Raw genomic sequence first — 25,576 nt, forward strand, 5'->3', positions numbered from 1 at the left:
AGGGCAACTAGAATGATAAAAGGGTTGGAACACTTTCCCTATGAAAAAAGCTTTAAAAAGCTCCTGGTTAATTAAAGCCTGCCGGGAGGAGTTAAGATGTCCTATATGGGACATCATAAATAGATCTCTTTCGGAGGGCTATTTTCCAACGCCCTTGAAGGAGGCAGTGGTCCGCCCTCTCCTGAAAAAGGTTACATCCGATCCGGCCGAATTGGCTCATTACCAGCCGGTCTCAAATTTGCCCTTTTGGGGCAAAATTATTGAGAGGGCTGTGGCGTTGCAGTTGCAGAGCTTTCTGGATGACACTTTCACCTTGGATCCATATCAGTCCGGCTTCCATCCGGGCCACGGGGTGGAGACGGTATTGGTCGCCCTCATGGGTGACCTCCGGCGACATCTGGATCGAGGCGGCTCGGCGGTATTGCTGCTGCTAGACCTATTGGCTGCGTTCAATATGGTCGATCATCGGCTGCTGACCCGCCGCCTCGCCGACGCAGGAATCCGGGGGTTAGCCTTACAGTGGCTTTCCTCCTTCCTTGAAGGTCGGGGACAAAGGGTGGCGGTTGGAGGAGAGATGTCCCAGAGACACCTACTTAATTGCGGGGTGCCTCAGGGGGCAGTTCTCTCCCCAATGTTGTTTAATATCTTTATGCGCCCCCTTGCCCAGATTGGCCTGGGCTGGGTTGCCATCAGTACGCTGATGACACTCAGCTCTATCTATTGATGGGCGGCCGACCACCGACACCCCTATAAATTTGGGCTGGGCGTTGCAGGCTGTGGCAGATTGGATAAGGCTGAGTGGGCTGAAGCTGAACCCAGCGAAGACAGAGGTCCTTTGTGTGGGTTGCTGCGGGCTGGGAGGGGAGATCTCCCTACCGGCCTTTGACAGTGTGTCACTGATACCAGTGTGCAGGGTCAGGAGCCTGGGAGTGCTACTGGAGCCTTCCCTGACAATGGAGGCACAGATAGCAGCCACTGCTAAATCCGCCTTCTTCCATCTTAGAAGGGCGAGACAGTTGGCCCCCTTCCTAGAACGTAGCGACCTAGCAGCAGTGATCCATGCAACGGTCACCTCGAGATTAGACTACTGTAATGCCCTCTACATGGGGCTGCCCCTGTGCCGAACTCGGAAGTTGCAGCTAGTGCAGAATGCGGCGGCCAGGCTGCTACTGGGACTACCTCGGTGGGAACATGTGCAGCCTGGGCTGAAGGAACTGCACTGGCTTCCAATTATATTCCGAGTTCGCTACAAGGTGCTGGTTATCACCTTTAAAGCCCTATATGGCCAAGGACCTGCCTACCTTAGGGACCGCCTCTCTCCACCTGTTCCCCAGAGAGCACTAAGATCTAGCTCCCAAAGTCTTTTAAGGATCCCTGGACCAAAGGAGGCCAAACTGAAAGTAACGAGGGAGCAGGCCTTCTCTATAATGGCCCCCCACTGGTGGAATCAACTACCGGAGGAAGTGCGAGCCCTGCGGGACTTTAATCAGTTCCGCAGGGCTTGCAAAACCACCCTCTTTCTGCAAGCTTATAAGGAACCCTGAAAGCGACATCTAGCCATCGGAATATACCTATTGAATATAGCACCTTAATTTATTGTAGTTTTAAAATTTTATGTAACTGTTTTTTAAATGTATTTATTAACTGTATTTTATAATTGTTTTATATAATATCATGGTATATACCATGTCCTGTTAGCCGCCCTGAGCCTGCTTCGGTGGGGAGGGCGGGATATAAATAAAATTTATTATTATTATTATTATTATTATTATTATTATTATTATTATTATTATTATTAAAATGCTTGGGGCTCTTTAGCTTGGAGAAGCATTGAGGGGTCACATGATAGAGGTTAAAACCTAGATGTGGAACTCTGCATTTTCCTTGTTAAATTGAATCTTGTTCACATCACCCGCTTTTCCAGGATGTTGAGATTTCATTGAATTTTATATCTTCTGGTGTGTTTTCTGTTTCTCCCATGGTGGTAGGGATTATGAAGGGAATGAAGGTAAATAAAAAATGCTCATTTTATTTAAGTTATGGAATACAGTAGAACATAACAAAACACATTGACCTACTGCATGCCTATTAGTGGTGAGTATCTGTGTGAGGAAAAGCCTACTGCCTGATGTCCTCCAAGAGAAAATATCATTGACTGATGTGAGGCGAGCTGTAAATCATTGATAGGTTGGAACACTTCTAGCTGGTGAGAATTGTACCTAAATATGATGGCCTGTCATTTCTCCTCCTTGTAATGTTCTGTAACTTCTGATAATCCATGTAGTCTTTTAGTTCTGTTTCTCTACTTAATTGGATGAGTATTGTAGTTTGGCAGATTCAGCTGCAGCTGAATTGTGTGATCTCTCTGATAGTGGAAGCATGCTGGTATACCTACAGATATAAAATTCTGGGAAATTTTGAAGTCATGGAATATACCTTTTTGGAAAAAACTGAAATACATACAGTATTTACTTTTCCTACCAACAGATATTACTGCTCCAACAACATGAAATTGATCATTTAGTTAACATACACAATTGCATTTTTTGGCATATTTATAAAATTTAAAAGTGTTAATACCTTAGTTTTCTACAATCATAATTGTGAAAACAGCCAACACGAGAGAGCTGCAAATTGCAGCACTGTGTGCCAGTTTGGCGTGTGGCTAATTTTTATAATCTGATAAGAAAGCCCCCTGTGAGGGATCAAATCAGAGGCTTACTCAGGAGGGGGACCACTTTAAATTTCTCCCTGGTCACCTTCCCTCAGTCCTTCAGTCAGACTCACAGAAATCCCGTCAGAACTCTTAATAATTGGCACCAGACGGTTTTAAAGTCAAAAACCACAAAATATTTATTAGGTAGCAAAAGGCCAGGGAGAGGGATAAAATAATATTAATTTTAACTGTTCACTGTTAAAAAGGTAAATCAGTTGGCAGCTGGTTGGCAGAATAAATCAATTACTAAATACAGAGACTTATCAGGCTGAGGTAAAATATAGCAATTACTTTGGCAGAAGATCTTAAAAATAAACAATAAACAGGCAGGCTTCAGAATCTTACTAGATTCTACTTCAGGCAGGCAGTGCCTCTGGGCACTCAGAATGCTGTTACTTCAGTTGTTTAACCCTAGCTTTGGCAAAGCCAAATCATAAAAATAACAAACTTTAATCACTCTCACACACACACACACATAGAGAGCTCCTGACTGGTGTCAGTATATTCTCCCTCACAGATCCTCCCACACTAGCTGTCTTCCAGGACTCGCACCCTTCAATACCGATGCGTCTCAACCCCACAGCTAGTCTTGGGTAACCCTGCTGACCACCAGAATCCAGTTCTCCCCTCAGTGTGTATTTGTGTGATCTAGTTTGTACTTGGAGATTGCCTGATGCACTGGCAAAATCTCCCTCAGAGAGTTTCAAACTGCCTGAAATCTCTCTCTTCCAGACAGAGACCACTCAGCTCTATCTCCCACAAGGAGCCCAGCCTCTCTGGTTGCTCTCAGCCCTCGTCCAGTTGGTTTTATGATTGCCCAGCCTAAGCCCACCATCTTCACTTTAGATTGGTTCTTTGAAGACTTCTCTCAAAGACTCCCTGGCTCAGATTCAAAATCTGAGGTGCTTTACTGCTGAGCAAACCTCAAATGGATACTTTTTTGTTGCTTGGGCAACGTTCCAGCCAATTGCTGCAAGCCTGCTCCCCAGCTACTCAGGCTAAGTTCCTGAGTCTGTCACCCCCCCCCCCATAAAAATAGAAAACATTGTCAGTGCTGTACATGATTTTGCCAAGTCTTCATGCTATACATTTTGTATGTCATAAAAAGCATTTTGCTCATATGTCTTCAAAGGAGAGAGCATTTCATAGGACATCTTTTAGTGTATTCAGGAGGGATTCTCCCCGCCCCCATTCACCCCCTTTCCCCCAGGTTTTTATGTCTCTCGTTACGTCTGGTGTCCAGTTAGTTTTTGATAAGATGGTATTTTGTTTGTACTGTGGTGTACATAGTGTGCATTCTGCCTGGATTAGTGTACATTTAGATTTATGATGAGATCTGAATCATTTCAGCACTGGTAGAATTCTACAGGGGCTTCCTTTCTGTGAATCCAGATAACATCACCAGTGTACTTGAGAGAGGGGAGAGAAGGTGTTGGGAAGCCAGAATTTTGTGACTAAACTGGCACAAGATTATTAGGAAATTGGGCTCATGAATTAAGCTTTGTCAGGAGGTATATACTCAACAGTGAAATCAAATGGGCAAATGATAAATGAGATGGAAAATTTTATTTTAAAACGATCAAGTCCTAAATGTAACAGTTAAAAACAAAGAGGGACAAGTGTCAGTAAAGTGATGCCAAACAAAACAAAAAATTTATCTGTTACATTGGGAAACAATGATAGATGGGGACAGATAAGGAGGAAGAAGTGAATTCTCCAGTTTTGTGTTGCTTAAGATACTCTAAGGCTTATACAAATTGGAAGAAGATATTGTATTTATATCCCGCCCTCCACTCCGAAGAGTCTCAGAGCGGCTCACAATCTCCTTTACCTTCCTCCCCCACAACAGACACCCTGTGAGGTGGGTGGGGCTGGAGAGGGCTCTCACAGCAGCTGCCCTTTCAAGGACAACCCATGCCAGAGCTACGGCTAACCCAAGGCCATGCTAGCAGGTGCAGGTGGAGGAGTGGGGAATCAAACCCGGTTCTCCCAGATAAGAGTCCGCACACTTAACCACTACACCAAACTGGCTCTCCAAATTGGAAGTAATGACAGACAAATGACAGACAAGTGGAAATAGTTTGGTATTTGCAAGCAACATCTGTGAATCTTTGAGCATTTTTAAATATCTGTAATTATAAACTTAATCCTGTAGGACAAATCAAAATAATCTACACAATGGGGCAGGAATAGAAAAATATTGTTTCCCCTAAAAATATGAAACCTCCATGTTTGCAACAACAATAACAACAAAACAGCAACCTGACGCCAACAGTTAAATGTTGAATTTTTGAAGGAGCTGAAAACCAGAGAAACTGTCTGTGGAAGTTCAGACATCATTCAGCTTTTTAGTGGCAATCTCATAAGATAAGATAAATTTATTTTTATATCCCGCCCTCCCCCGCCAAAGGCGGGCTCAGGGCGGCTCACAGACATGGAAGACCATGATATACGTGAAATACAATATAAATGAACAATTTTAAAATTACAATTCAGTTAAAATACAGTTACATGATTAATTAATTAAATAGATAAAACAGGTGCTATAAAGTGCTACAGATCACAATCATGGACAAGATGGCTGGATGGGTACAGATCCGTTTAGCCAGGTTCTTTCTCAAAAGCAAGTTGAAACAGAGAGGTTTTGCAAGCCCTGCGGAACTGATTCAGGTCCCGCAGGGCTCGCACCATCTCTGGAAGTTGATTCCACCATCGGGGGGCCATTGCTGAAAAGGCTTGCTCTCTAGTTATCTTCAGTCTAGCCTCTTTTGGCCCAGGGATTTTTAAAAGGTTTTGAGAGCTAGATCTCAGTGTTCTCTGGGGAACATATGGGGAGAGGCGGTCCCTAAGGTAGGCAGGTCCTCGGCCATGTAGGGCTTTAAAGGTGATAACCAGCACCTTATAGCGAACACGGTACACAACCGGCAGCCAGTGCAGATCCCGCAGCCCAGGCTGCACGTGTTCCCACCGAGGTAGTCCCATCAGCAGCCTGGCCGCCGCGTTCTGCACTACCTGGAGTTTCCGTGTTCGGTATAAGGGCAGCCCCATGTAGAGGGCATTGCAGTAGTCTAATCTCGAGGTGACCGTTGCGTGGATCACAGTTGCTAGGTCGCTGCGTTCCAAGAAGGGAGCCAACTGCCTCGCCCTCTTAAGGTGAAAGAAGGCGGCTCTAGCAGTGGCAGCTATCTGGGCCTCCATTGATAAAGAGGATTCCAGTAGCACTCCCAGGCTCTTGACCCTGCGCCCTGGTATCAGTGGCGCACCGTCAAAAGCCGGTAGGGTGACCTCCCCTCCCGGTCTGCCGCGGCCCACACAAAGGACCTCAGTCTTCGCCGGGTTCAACTTCAGCCCACTCAGCCTGAGCCAGTCAGCCACGGCTTGCAACGCCCGGTCCAGGTTTATAGAGACATCACCAGTCCGGTCATCCATCAATAGATAGAGCTGGGTATCATCAGCGTACTGATGACAACCAAGCCCGTACCTCCGTGCAATCTGGGCAAGGGGGCGCATAAAGATGTTGAACAACATTGGGGAGAGAACTGCCCCCTGAGGCACCCCACAATGAAGTGGGTGTCTCTGAGAGAGCTCCCCCCCAATTGCCACCCTCTGCCCCGACCTTCAAGGAAGGAGGAGAGCCACTGTAAGGCTAGCCCTTACAGTGGCAATAAGCATTGCAAGATCTCAGTGGCAACCAACAATAACCTAACTGATGATGGGAGGAGGGAGATGTTTGAAGGAGAGAGAGGTCTTCCTGTTTTCTGCTCCAAGCCACTGCTGTGACTGCTGACAGGGGGGTCTGGGCTTGGAGCAGAAAAAATATTGAATATGATTTCTGCTCCGAAGCCAGCTGCATAATGATTTGGATAGTGGAGGCACTATGAATCATTATACAAGGGCCAGCAGATGCTGCAAGAATGGGATGCCCCTTCCGCATGAGTCCTTGTGGGTTCCCTGCTTCTCCTAAGCTACTTTTAATATATTTGCATATTGTCACATGACTGGGAAGGGTGCAGCAGTACTTTGCTTAGGCAATCATTTGATACTCCCTTCTCTGCCGTGCATCATAATGCCATACATTAGCTTGCTAAAGGGCTGATTCCTATTTCATTTTTGTTAAAGACTGCAATTACATGATACTTGCCCAGCTGATGGGGTCTGCATGTAATTCCTGGCTGTACTGACTGCTTGAGTCATAATTCTCAGAAGGAGTCAAAATACTGTTTTGTGCATTACAGTAAAAGCATTCATGGGGAATGGGTGTATGTGTCAGTTAATCAAATATTATAGATACTCAAGCTTATTGCTGTGCCTCACCCCCTATCCAGAGGCATCTGCAGGAGCCAAGCCTTTCCCATTGGAAGTACCAGGGCAATAAGCCCCCATGTCTGGTAGGCCCTCCATTTGAGACATGGGCTAATTCTATGCAGCAGGTAGACAACTATGCTAAGTTCCTGGGAGTGCCATAGGAAAACTGGCCCCAGTCAGCTTCAGTGTTAGTCTGAGTGGGAAAGACACCCAAGGTCAATACCACTTGCGGATTTGGCTGCTAGGCCCCTAGCAATAACCAAAGGCATCATATTGATCAGCTGCAGAGGTGAGAGTGGCTCATATTCCTAAAGATGCAGTAGTATAGTGGCTGAGCGAGAAGAGCTTGCCTTTTGGGCAGTGCCAGTTAACTGAACTTTCTAGATAATCTGGGTCATAGTTTTTAAAAAGTCAATTTCATCAATTTACTTAGGAAGAGATGTATGCCCCACTTTCCTTTGTGGCTCAAAATTAAAAAATGTGCAAAATATAGTAAACCCCATAAACTCCCTTTCCCAGGAAAATGCCTGCATCTTAAATAACGTTACCGCCCCCCCACCCAAAAAGAATAAAAGCACATCTTAAAACTTCTTAAAAATGATGCCTCCTCACTTCCATGAGGGTGCTCATTCTGCAAGGCAGGAGCCACTATACTAAAGGAGTGTGCTCTGGTAGAAGCCAAGTGGGCCTTCAAGTAGGGCAATAAGTGCTCCAGTACAGCAGCTGACGTGAGTACCTTGAGGAATGTAGACCACATAAGCTTCAGATCATCAAATGAACCTATAATCTAACAACATAAACCCATTTCTAGGGCAAGGAAAGTCATATCGAACTACATTGGAGTACCGTAAACTGGGTAATGTTGCATACAGAATCTGTTTTTGAGAACTTTTCTCTATATGTCTATTTTAAAATGGGCTCATAGGTATGAATGGACTCATAAATTGTCTGAAAGTGGTGTCTTCAGGAGATCCGATAAGGAAGTGTTTCTTCCTTACCAGCAATAAAAGCTGGCTTTTTAAAGATGGTTTTGCCACAGATGACCGACGTGTAAGATATGTTTGTTTAGATGAGTTTAGAAAATATGTAAGCAGATAACACTCACGAACCTAATTTGCAATGCTGTTATTGAGACTTAGAGCATTTTCTTTTTATGTCAAGTGTATCTGTTAAATTTCTCTAAAACTTGACTTCTTTTTTTGAAAACAATTTAGTTATGATATTACACTTTCAGTTTGCTTACTTGAAAGTCCAGCTGTATTCCTGGTTTATTCTACTGTGCAGATTTCTGGTTAATGCAAAGTCATTTTCCAGCGAAACAGTCTTCTATGATCTGATCATAATAGTGTGTATTGCAAAGGGCAGATTGGACCGTAGTAGATGAACATCCAATGCTTGCTGAAATGGTTTATTCTGGATTCTTAGTTTATCACTTGATTCCTATAGATTGTTAGGAAGTTGTATGTGTTTGTATGTACATACATTCTTTCTCATATGTATCAGTGTATAAAGCTGACTTATAAGGAGTCAGTCCATTGGTCCACTTAGCTAAGTATTGTCTTTTGACAGGCAACAGGCCTCCCATATCTTAGAGACAGAAATGTCTTAATAGCTACTTTCCAGCTGAGATCCTTGAGAAATAATTGTGATTGAACCTGGAATTTTGTGCACGTAAACTGCTTTTAACATTTTTCAGAAAGAACAGAGAACAACAGTATTCCCCTGTGTCCCAAACACCTCCTCATTTCTGTAATGGGATATTAGTTTTGATCAGTTTAACAGTAAATATATAACATTGCTATAGCTTGCCAAATTGAAACTTAGCTGCTTTGAATGATTTGACATGGTGTTCCATACTGAACACTTAAATGGAGAAGGTCCATTTATTTCCTTTGTACCTTAACATAATTAAATGATAATTAATAGTCAACAGTATATGCAAAAATGCCCTTGTCAAGATACATTTGTACATATGCACTTACAATATTGTTGACTAGAGTGTAATATAATACATAAAGAAAATACAAATAAAATTTTCTGAGAGGAGTTTCTGTATCCAGCTTCTGAAAATTTTATAATTGGAAGTGTGTGAACTTCCCATAGAGAAGGCAGTGTAAGTAGTAGAATTTTTAATGTCTCAAATTATATTTTAATACACGGTGTATATTTTTCTTCCCACAGAAATTAGCAGAGTACGGAAGGATATGTATAACGACACGTTAAATGGTAGTACGGAGAAGAGAAGTGCAGAATTACCTGATGCTGTGGGACCTATTGTACAGTTGCAAGAGAAACTATATGTGCCTGTAAAAGAATATCCAGATGTAAGTACATACTTTTAGTGAACCTGTCTTCTGGCTTTGTTGATGCCTTCTCATGTGGTCTAATTTTTGTAAGTTTTGTTGATCCAAGAATTCTGCAATGAGGTAAAATCTGATAATTAGAGTAATCTTTATTTGCTATTTTATGGTAAGTGTTGCTTTTGCTGTTTTTCTTGATTTAGAGTAGGACAAGTAAAGCAGTCATGATGACATATAGCATTAGCTATGATCAAAATATACATTTACATTTTGCTGGATTGTAGACACTGTGCATGCAATTTTTTTAGGGTGCAAAGTTCTTCCTCACAGCAGCTGGCATTTATATGCTCTTGAACACACACTACCTGTCATACAGATGGTCCCCAAGGGCACCAATCACTTACTGTGTAAGTGGACAGGCCAAACCTAGCCCACATTTCAGATCAGATTTTACAAATTGTTTTGTTGTTTCTTCTAGACTGTGTGGACCTTCAGGAAGTACACTTAAAAGAACAGTGTGGTATTTTACCTGAATAACATATTTGAAACTTTAATTACTAGTTAATTTCTGTGTAACCCAATAAACGTTTTGAGCTTTTAAAATAAACAGTGTAATTTAGGAGCAGTTAATATTACTGAAGTATTTTAGTATAATGGTTTCTTCTGGACTTGTATTACTGTGAGAATCCTTAGATGGATGGTCATTTAATATTTTCGTTAGTATGTTATGAGATAAGACAGTAAACATTAACAATAAAATATGACCATGGTGAATCCGTTGAAGAAGCATCCAGACATTAGCCTTTCCCCACGGTGATTGGCAAAATATCTGCCATCACCTTCCCGCCCTTGGAAATCTTATGCTATGTTGGTGTGCTCTTAGGTAAAATATGAGTGTGGGTCCATCCCATCTCAGCTTCCCCCCTCAATTTTATTAGGATTTTTAACACAACATTCATTAAAAAGAGGAAAAAACCAGAAAGCACAAGAGATGGAATACAAAAAGAAAGGGAATAGAATAAACATAAGAAATAGGAGGGGGGGAATATTTTTGATTTTCATTTATGACAATTCTAATCACCTTCTCTATAGCTATGTAATAAAACTGTCCTTTATCTATAATCTTTTCCCTCTTATTCCTCAAAACCATAAATCATCAAATTCATCTTTTTCTGTTTCATTCAAAAAGTCTATAAGGGGTTTTCAGTTAGCAATAAATGTGGATTGTCTTTTCCAAAACCAAAGAAGTAAGTTCGACCATCATAGCAAGTTCCACCATCTTCACCAGCCATTCTTCTATTGTGGGTAGTATTGAAGATTTCCATTTCTTAGCATATAGTAATCTTGCTGCCATGATCATATATTAAAATAAAATTCCATATGTTTTTTCTAACTTTCTGTCCATCAATCCCAACAGAAAAGCTTCATGTTTCGACTGTTTGTTAATCTTTAAAATCTTCTGTATAGCTGCCCCATGGCACAGAGTGGTAAAGCTGCAGTACTACAGTCTGAACTCTCTGCTCACGACCTGAGTTCAATCCCAGCAGAAGCTGGTTTTAGGTAGCCAGCTCAGGTTGACTCAGCCATCCATCCTTCCGAGGTCGGTAAAATGAGTACCCAGCTTGCTGGAGGGAAAGTGTAGATGACTGGGGAAGGTAATGGCAAACCACCCCGTAAAAAGTCTGACGTGAAAATGTTGTTAAAGCAACGTCACCCCAGAGTCAGAAACGACTGGTGCTTGCACAGGGGACTACCTTTACTTTTATCTTTATATAGCTGTATGTATTCTAAAATATTTAGCTTTAGTGCATGTTCATCATAAATGCTAAAATCTCCCTTCTTGTTGGTCACATTTGCAATATTCCTTTGAAATATTTTTATACATTTTAGCTAATTTTTTGGGAGACATATACAATTAATACTTCATTTTATAAAAATTTCTTTCCCTGCAAGTGATGCTCTGTGTGTATTCTTGGTTCTGGTGTGGGGGGAAGCAACAGTGGGAGGGCTTCTAGTGCCCTGGCCCCACTGGTGGACATTCTGGTGCCTTTTGGGCACTGTGAGAGAATTTTGGACTGGATGTTCCACTGGCCTGATCCAACATGGCTTCTCTTATGTTCTTTCTTTCCATGTCTTTCTTTCCTTTTCCTTCCATTTCATTCTTTCCCTTTCCCTTTCTTTCTTTCCTTCCTTCCATTTTTACTGGATGAAACTTTTCTGTTCATCATAACTGTTGTTGCAGACATAGGAGACATAGAAGCTCTGCTGATGAAAAGTTGGGACCCTCACTTGTAGCCAGCTGGCCTTTCTATGAGATTTTTTCATGAGTGAGTTAGAGTGAGAGGTGTGGGGCAGAAAGAGATTATTGGAGATATACAGCAGTCATGGAAGTGATGGTACTATGAACTTGCTACCATTTTACTGCTCCTGCTTTTAACAGCTGTCTGACACCAAAATTAAGCTCCTCCTGTAGATATTAAAAAGGATGAAAGAAGTTCACTGGCTAAATATCTGCACAACAGGTTGCTTTTAAAGGCATGGGAAACACAGCCAGTAAAAAGCTGCAAGCCCCTCATAAATATCCTTTTTGGGATAACTGCAGAAAAACTTGTAAGAACTTAATATAACTTGAAATTAATACATTAATTGCAGTACAATTCTCTGCTACCTTTCACAGCAATTTCCCAGTGTTTCAACCAAGGAAAAGTATGCAAAATAGCTGTCGAAAGGTTTTCTTGAAACCAAGCAAGCTTGGTTGTAGCTTGAGGCAGGGTTCCAGTAGTAGCAGCTGAAGGAAGGGCCTATTAAATGTGTCAGCATATTTTGAGGCAGGGCAGCTGCCAGGGCCCAGTGTGGGCGATACACAGTGCTGCCATTCCTGATGGCAATGGCAACAGCTCTCCGAACTGCATACAGTGTCCAGTGCTGTTGAGGAAGGGGTGTGTAGGTGGTGCAGGCAATTGAACATGGGCATTAGGAGTGCTTGCAAGCTGGAGAAGATCACACAAATGGATTGGTACATGCAGGTGTGGGGTGGAAAGAGAGGACACTGGGAATGTATGAAAAAGTTGCAGACTGCCCACTTTCCACACCAATTTTGGCTCAGCATGAGTTTCAGAGAGATTTTTCTGAAAATGAAGTTACTTCAGAAGAAAAGGCAGGTTTGGGGGAGTGCCCTGGAAGTGACATTACAGGAAGAGGTGGAATTTTGGTTCTCCCTAAGAGGCGGAGGACATCTTGGGTGTTTCCCACCGTCCAATCAGGGAGGCAGGATCAAAAATCTTCCTCTTCCTGTGGCTGTGGGAACCACCCTCTTGCTCAGTTCATTTCCTGCCTCGACAAGGAGAGCAAGTTTCCAGGATAGGCTCCTATCCCTTTTTTCCTTACTTCTATTCTTATCTTACAAAAAAAAAAGATCCTTACCTTCCTCTTCTTCTTATAATTAATCCCTTTTTTACTTCTTGCCTTTTCTACCTTCCTTTCACCTTCTTTGGACTGTTTCCCCCCCCCCCCCCCTTTACCTCAACTCTGAGGGAAGGGAGCGCTGAAAAGGCTCAGGGCCCTTTAAGGGACAGCCGCGGCACGAAGAAAGGGCGGGATGCAGCGCCGTCCCAGGGACGACTTTATGGACGATCCCGAGTCAGATGCCTGGCACGGGGCCGAAGACCGGGGATCCTCCGGAGCTGGCATGACCCGAGGGCTTGCGGCGGCTACCGGCAACGGGCCCTGTAGGGGCGGGCCGCCGGCGAGCGGCAGAAAGCAGCACTGGTCGTCTTCGGCCACTGAAGAAGCGCGCGCTGCGCTCTCTTCCCCCGACGGCCATTTTGAGGCGCGAAAAATAGCGCGAAGCGGGCCCGGGCGGCGGCAGTCCTTTGCTGAGCAGCAAGGACTCCCAGAGGCCAACCTCCAGCCAGGCGACTTCGACCATGGCCTCCAAGAGAATGCGCAGACATCTCAGCCCCTGGGGGGGCAGGGTAACGTACCCACAATGGGAACTACTACTACTTCTTTTGCTTTTGATTTTTTAGAATGCATTAAACAGACGGTAGACAGTGCAGTCAGAACTGCAACTCATAAAAGACCCTATGCTGCAAGCTCTATCTCATCTTCCAGGTCCCCCTCCCCAAAGAGGCCCAAGAGTCGTGCCTGGCTCACCAAGGCACAGAAAAAGACCCTAGCAAGCGAAGGTGCAGGGAGAGTGGGATCACCCGAAGTGGATCAGTCAGAGGATTCTGAGAGGGAGGACCGGGAGGAGGGCGAGTTTATTTCAGATGAAGAGATAGAATGCAGTACAGACCCAGAGCCTTCCTTAAGGTTTTTTAAAGCAGAGGAGTACCAACCACTCCTAGCTAAAGTGCTGGCAGCTTTAGACCTCTACGAATCACCTGAAGAGCAGGAGGCTAGTTGCCCCCTAGCAAATCCTAAGAACAAGCCTAAGGGGAACACAGAGTTCTTCCCTCGGTACCGATCCATGGACAAGGTTTTTCCTTTCCCTGAGTTTTTTGAACGCCAGCTGAAGGCAGAGTGGGCAAAGCCCAATTCTAATCGCCAGGTGCCAGGCTTCATTAAAAAAATTGTATGCACTACCTTCTTTTGCCAGTGGCATGCTGCAGGTACCGCTGGTTGATGCACCAGTGTCGGCCCTACGGTCACACGGACTCCTGTCTGAAGACGGGCATGGATTGGTTCGAGACAGCTGGGACAGAAAGATCGACCTAGCTCTGAAAAGGAACCACGAGGCCACGGCCTTAGCAATTAAGGCAGCGGCTACAAACTCTATCGTGTTCCGTGCAGCAATCGTTTGGGTTCGCCGTCTAACCCAACTACTTCCCAACGCAGACAGGAGGATTCTCGAGGGCACCAACAGGCTTCTGAGAGCGGACGAGTTTTCTGCGGATGTTTCTTTGGATACACTTTCCTTCGCCGCCAGAGCAATGGCATCATCGGCAGTAGCGAGAAGGGGGCTGTGGCTTTGGGCCTGGCCGGCAGACATTCACTCTAAATCTATAGTGTCTTCCTATCCCTTCCAAGGTGAGAAGTTGTTTGGAAACGCTCTGGACAAGATCCTCGTGGAGACACGTGACAAAAAGAAGGCTATGCCTAAGTATCTCAGACGTCCGGATAGGAAGGGCTTCGGATCCAGCTCCTTTCGGACCTCATCCAACAACAACTCCAAACCGAAACAGGACTTTCGGAAACCACCCTGGGGGCAGACCAGACAGAACTTTCGCAAGAACTTCGGGAACCAGAGATTCCAGAGGCACCAGTCCGACAGATCGGATAAGCCAGACAGGGACTCCAAGTCCAGTAAAGCCTGACTGGACTTCCATTCCCATTGGGGGTCGCCTTCTACATTTTCATCAGGCTTGGGCGACCTCGCAAGCCGACTCTTGGACTTTAGAAATTGCCTCCCAGGGATATGCCATAGAGTTCCGGCGAACTCCCCAGATCGCTTCCTTGTCTCCCCTCTTTGTTCAAACCCAACCAGGAGAGACATCACTTTCAAGGCAATTCGTCACCTTCTGGAATGCGCGGCAATAGAGCCGGTACCGCAGAATCAGCGATGTCAAGGTGTCTATTCGATTTTTTTCACAGTTCCCAAGAAAAACGGGGACTGGAGAGCAATCCTGGACTTAAAATTTCTGAACAGAGCCATCAAACTCTGCCACTTTCGTATGGAGTCCATCAAATCCATAACGGAAGCTCTTCATCATCAGGACATCCTTGGACCTGACAGAGGCATACCTACACATACCGATTCTGCTGGCACTCCGCAAGTTCCTGTGTTTCTGCGTGAATGGGTCGCATTTCCAATTCAGGGCTTTACCCTTCGGCCTCGCAACGGCACCCAGGGTGTTCACCAAAGTACTGGTGAACATAGTAGCTCTCCTCAGACAACAGGGGATACATATACACCCGTATCTCGACGACCTGTTGATAAGATCACCATCAAGGAGGAGCGCCCTACGAGATGTCCAACACACCATCAATTGTCTGCAACAGCACGGTTTTATAGTCAACCTCTCCAAGAGCCACTTAAGCCCGACTCAGAGGTTGGAACACCTGGGCATGGTCATCGACACGAACCGGAACGCCCTCTTCCTTCCAGAGGACAAGGTGCTGAGAACCAAGACATTGGTACAACAGGTGATCAGGGAAAGGTCGTCATCCCTGCAGTCCTTAGCAAGGCTCATGGGGCTGTTGGTCTCGAATCTTGAGGCGGTCCAGTGGGGGCGTTTTCACACCAGGTCATTACAGATGTTTCTACGCCCTTACCAGCTTCAGATTATGGAGAAGCGTGCCTTGTCTCTCACAGTACCTCTAGAGGTGAAGGAGAACCTACATTGGTGGACAATAGATGCCAACCTACGCCAGGGGAAGATTTTCTGTGTGGAGAAGGAGATGCAGATCTTCTCGGATGCCAGCCTCTCAGGTTGGGGGGGGCGACCCTCAACGGGAAACCCACGCAGGGCCAGTGGTCCCCCAGGGAAACAAAGCTCCCGATCAACCTATTGGAGCTCCGGGCCATCTGGTTGGCACTGCTTCACTTCCAGGACCAGGTCATCGGTCAACATGTCTTAGTCCGGATGGACAACATAGTGGCCAAAGCCTACCTGAACAATCAAGGGGGATCCAGGTCCTCAGCTCTCTACAAGGAGACTGTGAAGTTGTTCAGCTGGGCGGAGGAGCATGTGAAGTCAGTCAGGGCAGAACACATTCAGGGAATCTGCAACATCAAGGCAGACTGGCTCAGCAGAGAGAGCATTCAATCCGGGGAGTGGTCACTCAACAAGATGTTCTTTCAAAGAATAGTGGATCACTTTGGTCTACCAGTCCTGGACCTATTTGCCTCAAGTCAAAATCACCAACTTCCAAGGTTCTTCACGAGGTTCTTCCACAAACAGGCAGAGGCCACAGACGCTCTAACATCCCCGTGGCATCAAGGTCTTCTTTATGCCTTTCCTCCGATCCTTGTCATTCCAAAACTTCTCAGAAGAGTCAAGCTACTGAGAGCTGAGATCTTGCTGGTTGCTCCCTGGTGGCTGCGGCGTTTGTGGTTTTCATCAATCCACCAGATGTCAATAACGGAACCGCTCCACCTGCCAATGTGGCCAGACGCGCTATTACAGGGACCGGTGTGGCACCCACATCCTGACTGGCTGCGATTGACCGCGTGGAGGTTGAGAGGAGATCGTTGCTAGATCTGGGCTATTCAACGGAGGTAGCAAGCACTATCCTAGCATCCAGAAAGGACTCTACTACGCGGATATACAACGCCTCATGGAAAGCCTTCCACAGATGGTGTCGGAGAAAGGAGGTGGACCCTTTACAGCCTACTATTCTGAAGATCCTTCAGTTTCTTCAGGATGGTTTACGTTCGGGGCTCAAGCCGGCCACACTTCAACGTCAGTTGGCAGCCCTATCATCCGTGCTTCAGCAGGTGGAGGGGGTCAAGTTGTCATCTCACCCTCACATTCGCCGTTTCCTGAGAGGAGCTTCGCTAACTTCTCCTCCTCAAACTCGTTTTCCTACATGGCGACTAAATCCAGTGCTGTCAGCTTTAACTAACCCACCATTCGAACCTCTAATGACGGTTCCTTTGAAGATGCTGCGTATGAAGGTTATCTTTCTGGTGGCAGTAACATCGGCCAGAAGGGTTTCCGAGCTCGGGGCTCTATCTGTCAAGCGGGAGCTATGCGTGTTTCACAAGGATAAGGTGGTCTTCTACACAGACCCTACCTTCCAGCCGAAGGTCTCCTCTAAATTCCATAAAAGCCAAGAAATCAACTTACCATCTTTTTGCCCAAATCCCAAGCATCACAAGGAGCGAGCATGGCATACACTTGATGTACACAGAGCAATCAAGATTTATCTTGTCAGAAGTGAGCAAATTCGCCAGTCAGAGTCTATGTTCATCAATATAACATCACCCAGACTGGGTCAGAAAATGTCCAAGGCAGCAATAAGTTATGCCATTAAACAGTGCATAGCGGAGGCTTACAAAGCTATGCATCTCAAGGTGCCCACTGGAATTACTGCTCATTCGACAAGAAGTGCAGCAACCAACGCGGCCTTTGAGAAGAACGCCTCAGTTGAAGAAGTTTGTAAAGCAGCCACGTGGTCATCTGTTTCCACATTCATTAGACATTACAAGCTAAACGCCTCTGCCTCTGCGGATGCAGCCTTTGGCAGAAGAATATTGCAGCATGTGCTGCCCGATTAGGGCGATCCCACCCTGACTAACACACTGCTCTGGGAGCACCCAAGATGTCCTCCACCCAAGATGTCCCCCTTGGCACTTACCGTGAGGGGTCCTTCTCCTAAGAGGATAGGAGAACATCTTGCCCTCCCGTCTATCGCCCTATCTGTGGAATGTTATTTCTCTTTTTTCCTTCTGTCTAGCACCAAATTTCCAATGTTTATTAGGTCAAGTACTATGACCTGTCCTTTTCTCTTTATACCAGTTGTTTTTTCACAGCAATATCTTTCAATTTAAAGTTGCAGTTTTTTGATGTTTATATATAGGTTAAGGTATTCATACTGCTGCTCGGAGTCACCCGAACTGAGCAAGAGGGTGGTTCACACAGCCACAGGAAGAGGAAGATTTTTGATCCTGCCTCTCTGATTGGACGGTGGGAAACACCCAAGATGTCCTCCTATCTTCTTAGGAGAAGGACCCCTCACGGTAAGTGCCAAGGGTCGTTCAGTGTGCTCTGGAAGTGACATCACTTGGCCGTTGACCTGGAAGTGACACCACAGGAAATGACATAATTCCTGTCTCCTGGCTCCACTCCAGAGTCTCCTGGTTCTACCCCTGAGTTTTAGTGGGCCACGAATGAGAAGTGTAAAAGTAACCGGGCCATGGGGGAGGGGGAAGTTTGGGAAACCCTGGTTTATACATTTCTGCAAAAACATGCTCATCATATACAGTTCTCTTTCTAATTCTGTCATACATTGTTGAAAACTATTAAGATAGAATCATAGAGTTGGAAGGGACCTTCAAGGTCATCTTGTCCAACCCCCTGCACAATGCAGGAAACTCATAAATACGTCCCCCTAAATTCACAGGATCTTAATTGCTGTCAGATGGTGTCAAAGACACACACACACACGAGGGAAACCTACAGCTGTTGTTGTTGTTACTAAAACACCCAGCTGCTGATTTATAATAAACTTAATAAAATGTAGGTTCTTTTTGGTCAGGGTGTTACCAGGTCGCAGGTCTACCAGGTAAAAAGACAAAACTTATAGAAAAATATATATAAATTTTATTCACAAGATAAGGGGAAAAGGAAAACACAAAATGGGATGATAAAAAGCAATTAAAACAAACATACTGTGCACAAAGGAACACTAAACAAAAACCTTAGGCAATTTGCCTATCTCCCTACACTGGACTGTGTAGTAGTCGGCTAATTCCCTGGACTAATACTCACTGATGTTTTTCTGCTGTCAGGCCCACAACACCAAAGAGACATGTTCCAAAGTCCCGTTCTCATTCCCCTGGTTGTGCTGTTACCTTCTCCTAGATCTCCTGGAGAAGACTCTTGGCTTCTGACTTGGAAAAGTAGAAGCTCCTCCTTTTGTGGGCACCTGGCCTGATTTTTTCCAGGCTGGCTGATTGGTCAGCCAATCACTGACAACATCTAATTTACAAGCCGTCATCTAACCTTGACTCTAGATACTAACCTGTCAAGGCTAGATCTAAACTATCTATTCACTTGTGGGCTGACTTCACAGGTGTATCTAGTTAGTCTCCACCTGGGACTACTTAAGTACCTATTAGCTTTGACATAATGTTGGTGCAAATCCTGAAACACTTATAAACATATAGACATTGAGTACACAAACACTTAGGTGTCTCTCAGTTTCTTCACAGATGGCCATCTACCCTCTGTTTAAAAACCTCCAAGGAAGGAGAGCCTACCACCTCCTGAGGAAGCCTGTTCCATTGAGGAACTGCTGTAACGGTCAGGAAGTTCTTTCTAATGTTGAGCTGGAAACTCTTGATTTAATTTCAACCCATTGGTTCTGGTCCTTCTGGGGCCACAGAAAACAATTCCACACCATCCTCTAAATCAGGGTTTCCCAACCCCCCCCCCCCCGGTGGCTCGGTTATTTTTATATTTCTTCTTCGTGGCCCACTAAAATTCGGGGGTGGAGCCTGGAGACTTTGCGGTGGAGCTGGGAGACAGGAAATGATAGCATTTCCTGTGGTGTCACTTCCAGGTCAAGGGCCAAGTGATGTCACTTCCGGGGCACAGTGAACCAAAACATCTTCTTCGTGGTCTCTGTGCATTCACACATATGGGTAATCCGCAGGATTGGCCCCGACCTCGGAGAGTTCAAAGCAATCTTGATCGTAGATCTGGCGCGCCTCCCACTTGTCCTGGGAGGAGACAGCTACTGCGCATGCCTGGACAAGGGGGAGGTGCTTAGCCACTCAGTTTCTTCCTTACCGCCGACCGGATCGCACCTTCCTCGTTGATCTCCAACTTCTTCATTGCAATCTCCAACAACTACCTTCTCTTCGCTTCAATTCTTCATCTTCTACTTCTCCTGGTATCGTATAAAAAAAAAAAAAAAAAAAAGCCTCCTCTTACTATCTTTCTGGACTTTCCCCCTCCCTCCCCCCCCCCTCCCGGGCGGATGGAAGGAAGGGACAAGATAATCTTTAAACGCTGTACCAGCTGCTCATCCAAAATCCCCTCGTCCGACGGCCACTCTCTTTGCCTGTTCTGCCTTGGAGAGGCACACCGTCCAGACTCCTGCGTGCACTGCAGCCAATTTGGTAAACAGGCCCGCAAGAACCGCGCCGCGAGACTCAAGAGCCACCTCATGGAAACCTCACTCCGACCGGCCATGCCGCGTGGCGGACAACAACAACCCGCGCCATCTTCCCCACACCTCGTGGGAGAGGCGCAGTCGGCAGCTTCCGTGGCACAGACTCCCTGTAAGCCTAAGACCGGCAAGCACTCTAAGAAGTCGGACGACCCCAAAAAGCGCCGCCGCTCCGATTCCGCCCACTCGGACCCGACGGGTAGCACTAGCTCAAAAAAGCATAAGACCCGCCCTCTCGACTCGGCCTCGAACCCGACCACCAAACCGAAGGCCCCGAACCCGACCGCCACTGCCTCCGGATCGATGCCGAAGACTCCGACGTCGAAGTCGACGGCAACACCGTCAATCACTCCGCTGGAAATCATCCGCATCTCATCAAAGTCGCCGTCCATTCCGAATTCCCCACCAGACCAGCTGCTGGATACGCACTCTACCACATCCGTTAGGACCCACACTCTCGACCCCACTAAATTCATAGATCTCTCACAGCCGATAGACGCCCACGCGCTCACCAGAGAACCCTCGACCCCGAGAGATCCCCTGACTAGACCTCGATCTCACAGTCGCAGACGCACCAGGTCCCGCAGTCGCCGACACACCAGGTCCCGCAGTCGCCGACGTACCAGGTCCCGCAGTCGCCGCCGCACCAGGTCCCGCAGTCGCCGCCGCACCAGGTCCCGCAGCCGCCGACGCTCTCGCAGCCACCGCAGGGGGAGACACTACTATTACTCTCCATCGAGATCTAGGTCTCCATCCCCACGGCACCGAAGACGGCACCGACGATCACCATCCCACGATCGCCATTACCACAGCTACCAAGAGTCTCCGCGCTACCGAGATCGCACACACAGACTCCAAACTGCATCGATCGAATCGCTTCACCACCATGACGACCCTACGGACCTCGGCGCCGAACCGAAGCTCCCGTCACCACTAGAATCCCTACACACGGCTCCCAAGACAACACCTCAGCCCGACCTACCTCAAGGAACCGACGACGGATCCGAGGAGGAACTCTCCGACTCCGACCACTCTTCGGGTTCGGACCTACAATCCCCAGACTCCGACATAGCCAAGCCAGCAGACTTATCACCGTCTGAAGGCCCAAGATCCTACCTCGACCTTGTAGCAAACATGGCAAGCTCGCTAAATCTAAAGCTCAATACAGACGCTCCCAGAGTCTCGGACGTCGTTTTTGATCTAGTCCACGCGGATCTTCCATCCAGCTCTTCTCTCCCAATGCTCCCCGTTCTACTAGAAACACTCAAAGAAGCATGGGACAAACCGGCATCGGTACCGCCAACATCCAAGAGGGTTGAAGCGCTGTACAAGATACACGCACCTGATTCCAAGTTCCTGTTCACCCACCCGGCTCCGAACTCGATCATTGTACATTCGTCCTCGAAGTCGAAGCAGACTAGACACCCGGTACCACCAGAACGGGAGGGCAAAAAACTCGACACGATCGGAAGAAAGATTTACGCCCTCACTACAGCCACAACCAAAATCCTCAACTACATGGCATGCTTCTCCGCATACACCCACAACCTGACCACCTCCCTCGCCGCATTGGTACCATCCCTGCCCGAGGCATCCCAAAAGTCAGCCACCACCACCCTGCAGGAGATGGCCAGAGTAACCAAACAGCAAATCAACACTGCCCGTCACGCTGCACAGTGTTCCTCCAGAACCTTGGCCTCAGCCATAGCACTCCGCAGACACGCGTGGCTCAGGTCCTCCTCCCTCCAACCAGACATCAAATACAAAGTTGAAGATTTGCCCTTTGATGGCCTTGGCCTGTTTAGCTCCTCTACAGATGACATCCTCACATCTGTAGACGATGGCAGGAAGAGGGCAAGACGACTGGGAGTCTCCCAACCTCTGACCCAAACCAATCGACAAAGGAACTGGAGGTCCAACCAATACAAAGGGAACAGATCCCCACGGCAACAGGAACCATGGAAGCGCAAACCACCGCAGTCCAAACCTTCCTTTCAACACAGACGCCAAACAACCAAGAAACCTTCAACCACACCCAAACCGTCTCTCTGACCTCCCTGCCCCGAGCCGTCCAGTCTCCCTCCATCAGCCAAACCCATCAACACGACTACAACCATTCTACACTGCCTGGAGGACCATAACATCGGACGCCTGGGTCCTCGCCATCATTCAAAGAGGCTACCTAATAGAGTTTACGTCCACTCCAAAGCACCACCGGTTCCTCACCACACCCCCGTCCGCACCCCTGCAGACGGAAATCGCGTCTCTGCTGGACAAAGGCGCGATAGAACCAGTCCCACCCCAATACCATCGCACCGGCTTCTACTCCCGGTACTTCCTGGTGCCAAAAAAGGACGGAGGACTCCGACCCATTCTCGACCTCCGCAAACTCAACCTACACATAACCTACAAGAAATTCCGTATGGTCACGCTTCAGGCAATCCTCCCGCTCATCCCAGAACGAGCATGGATGGCGTCCATAGACCTCCAGGACGCCTACTTCCACATTACAATCAACCATCATCACAGAAGATTCCTCAGGTTCGCCATAGGGAAGCAGCACTTCCAGTTCTGCTCCCTTCCCTTCGGTCTCTCCACAGCACCAAGGGTCTTCACCAAGTGCATGGCAGTAGTAGCAGCCACATTACGCCAGCAGCAGATATCAATCTTCCCGTACATAGACGACTGGCTGATCGTCGCCCATTCCAGGGAGCAACTACAACTGGACGTCTCGACCACCCTCTCCACCCTGGCCACCTTAGGCCTCCTAGTCAACCTCTCAAAATCCAAACTAGTCCCTACCCAGAGGATCCAATTCATAGGAGCAGACATCTCCACGCTCTCGCAAACGGCTTTCCTACCTCAGGACAGGGCACTCGCCATAATGTCACTGGCCAACACTATCATCGCCCAGCGCTCCCAAACAGCGCTCACCTTCCAGAGAATGCTAGGCCTCATGGCAGCAACCACAGCAGTTCTGCGGTTTGCGAAGCTGCACATGCGTCCCCTCCAAATGTGGTTCGTAAGAACTTTCCGCCCTCACACACAACATCAATCCACACTGCTCACCCTTCCACTACACATTGTACCATCCCTCAAATGGTGGACCAAGGAACGTCACCTCTACAAGGGCATGCCATTCAAGCAGACACCGCCCTCGGTGATTGTAACCACAGATGCCTCCAACTGGGGATGGGGAGCCCACTTGGAAGACCTCACGGTGCAGGGCCAGTGGACAGACTACGAACGCTCTCTCCACATAAACTGCCTGGAGCTCATCGCAGTGCACAAGGCTTTGCGGTCCTTCCTCCCATCGCTAAGGAACCAGCACGTCCAGATCACCTCCGACAACATCGCCACAGTCTTTTACATCAACAGGCAGGGCGGCACCGCCTCCGTCAGACTCTGCAAGAGAGCCCTAGCCCTGTGGCATTGGAGCATAAGCCAGGGCATCTTCCTCACGGCCGTACACCTACCAGGGGCCGAGAACACCCAGGCAGACGCCCTGAGCCGCCACTCCACCAACAACCACGAGTGGTCTATCAACAGCCGATACATCAGACAGATATTCAGCATCTTCGGACAACCGAAGATAGATGTATTTGCTTCACCGTCAAATGCCCAATGCACCCGCTTCTACATGAGAGGTCCTCCATCCCACCTCTCCAGGGGGGATGCCTTCATACAAACTTGGAAAGGAACACTCCACTACCTCTTTCCGCCCATTCCACTTATCACCAGAGTTCTACAGAAGATTCAGGTAGACCACACAAACTGCATCCTCATAACTCCATGGTGGCCGCGCCAACCCTGGTTTACGACCTTGCTGCTCCTGTCCAACAATACCTTCATCCAGCTCCCTCAAACACGGGATCTCCTCTCTCAACAGGGCGGCAGGGTCCTTCACCACAACCCGGCATCGCTCAAATTAACAGCCTGGAGAATCAGTTTCTAGACTTCCCTCCGGAGGTCCGTCAGGTCCTAGTGAACTCCAGAAAACCATCTACTAGGAAATCCTATCTATTTAAGTGGAAACGCTTCTCACACTATGCCTCACAGCACAACTTCGACCCCAACCTCGCCACTATACATCAGGTACTAACTTACACCCTAACGCTCTCCAGAGCGGGTCTGTCATATTCTTCCCTGAAGGTACACCTGGCAGCCATCTCTGCCTTCCACCCCCGCATCGATGGCACAACGGTATTCTCTCACCACGCGACCAGAGCTTTCCTCAAGGGCATCATTCGCCTACACCCACCAATCAAACAAGTTCTACCCACCTGGAGCCTGTCCCTAGTCCTGAGCCAACTCATGAAACCACCCTTCGAGCCCATGGCCTCCATCCCACTACACCTGCTGTCATGGAAGACGGCACTACTTACGGCCCTCACCACAGGCAAGAGGGCCAGTGACATCTGCGCATTCAGAGCAGACCCACCGTATACGATATTTCATAACAGTACGGTGGTCCTCCGACCTGACCCGACCTTCCTACCCAAGGTCGTCTCTACCTTTCACCTAGGAAGACAGTCCACTATACCAGCCTTCTTCCAGCACCCCGCGGACGCGGGACAAAGGGCACTCCACAACCTGGATGCACGGAGAGCCCTAGCCTTCTACATAGACAGAACCCGCCAAATCCGTAAAGACCCTAGACTCTTTGTCACCTACGCTACCCATAATAAGGGCAGCAGAATATCTACTCAGAGACTCTCCAAATGGATTGTTGCTGCCATCGAACTCTGTTACCAGCTGGCAAAACAACCAATCCCTCAACATATACGAGCCCACTCAACCAGAGCCGTGGCTACCTCGTCTGCCTTCATGAAAGGCATCCCTATAGAGGACATATGCGCTGCAGCCGTCTGGTCCTCCACATCTACCTTCGCCTCGCACTACGCTCTCGACGTCCGTGCCCGGCGAGATGCCTCCTTCGGACAAGCAGTGCTACGATCGATCTTCGACTAACCACTGTGAGTACCACTATCATTACGTTACGCTCTAACCCTTCATGTTCTTACAGGTCCAGCACCCACCTCCGAAGAAATGGCTCGCTAATCACCCATATGTGTGAATGCACAGAGACCACGAAGAAGATGGACAGGTTTCTTACCTGTAACTGGTGATCTTCGAGTGGTCATCTGTGCAATCACACAGACCCACCCAGCCTTCCCCGCTGCTGGAAGCTAGTAAGCACAGTTATTTCCACCTATCCGGCGGCGGGAAGAAACTGAGTGGCTAAGCACCTCCCCCTTGTCCAGGCATGCGCAGTAGCTGTCTCCTCCCAGGACAAGTGGGAGGCGCGCCAGATCTACGATCAAGATTGCTTTGAACTCTCCGAGGTCGGGGCCAATCCTGCGGATTACCCATATGTGTGATTGCACAGATGACCACTCGAAGATCACCAGTT

At 47.5% G+C, this 25,576-nt stretch overlaps 1 protein-coding gene across 9 annotated transcripts in view; it reads left to right on the forward strand.

Annotated features, from left to right (window-relative positions):
* QKI (QKI, KH domain containing RNA binding) overlaps window positions 1-25,576 on the forward strand; it is a 231,118-nt gene that overhangs the window by 57,412 nt on the left and 148,130 nt on the right. For all 9 annotated transcript variants that reach the window (XR_009555581.1, XM_060241968.1, XM_060241987.1 and 6 more), the window contains exon 2: window positions 9,203-9,345. Coding sequence is in view for 8 of the 9 variants with exons in the window: in XM_060241968.1 (XP_060097951.1) it covers window positions 9,203-9,345 (143 nt within the window). In the remaining variant the exon portion in view is untranslated. The remainder of the gene's footprint in view (window positions 1-9,202; window positions 9,346-25,576) is intronic.

This window comes from Heteronotia binoei, chromosome 1, assembly GCF_032191835.1.
Source record: "Heteronotia binoei isolate CCM8104 ecotype False Entrance Well chromosome 1, APGP_CSIRO_Hbin_v1, whole genome shotgun sequence".
Classification (NCBI taxonomy): domain Eukaryota; kingdom Metazoa; phylum Chordata; class Lepidosauria; order Squamata; family Gekkonidae; genus Heteronotia; species Heteronotia binoei.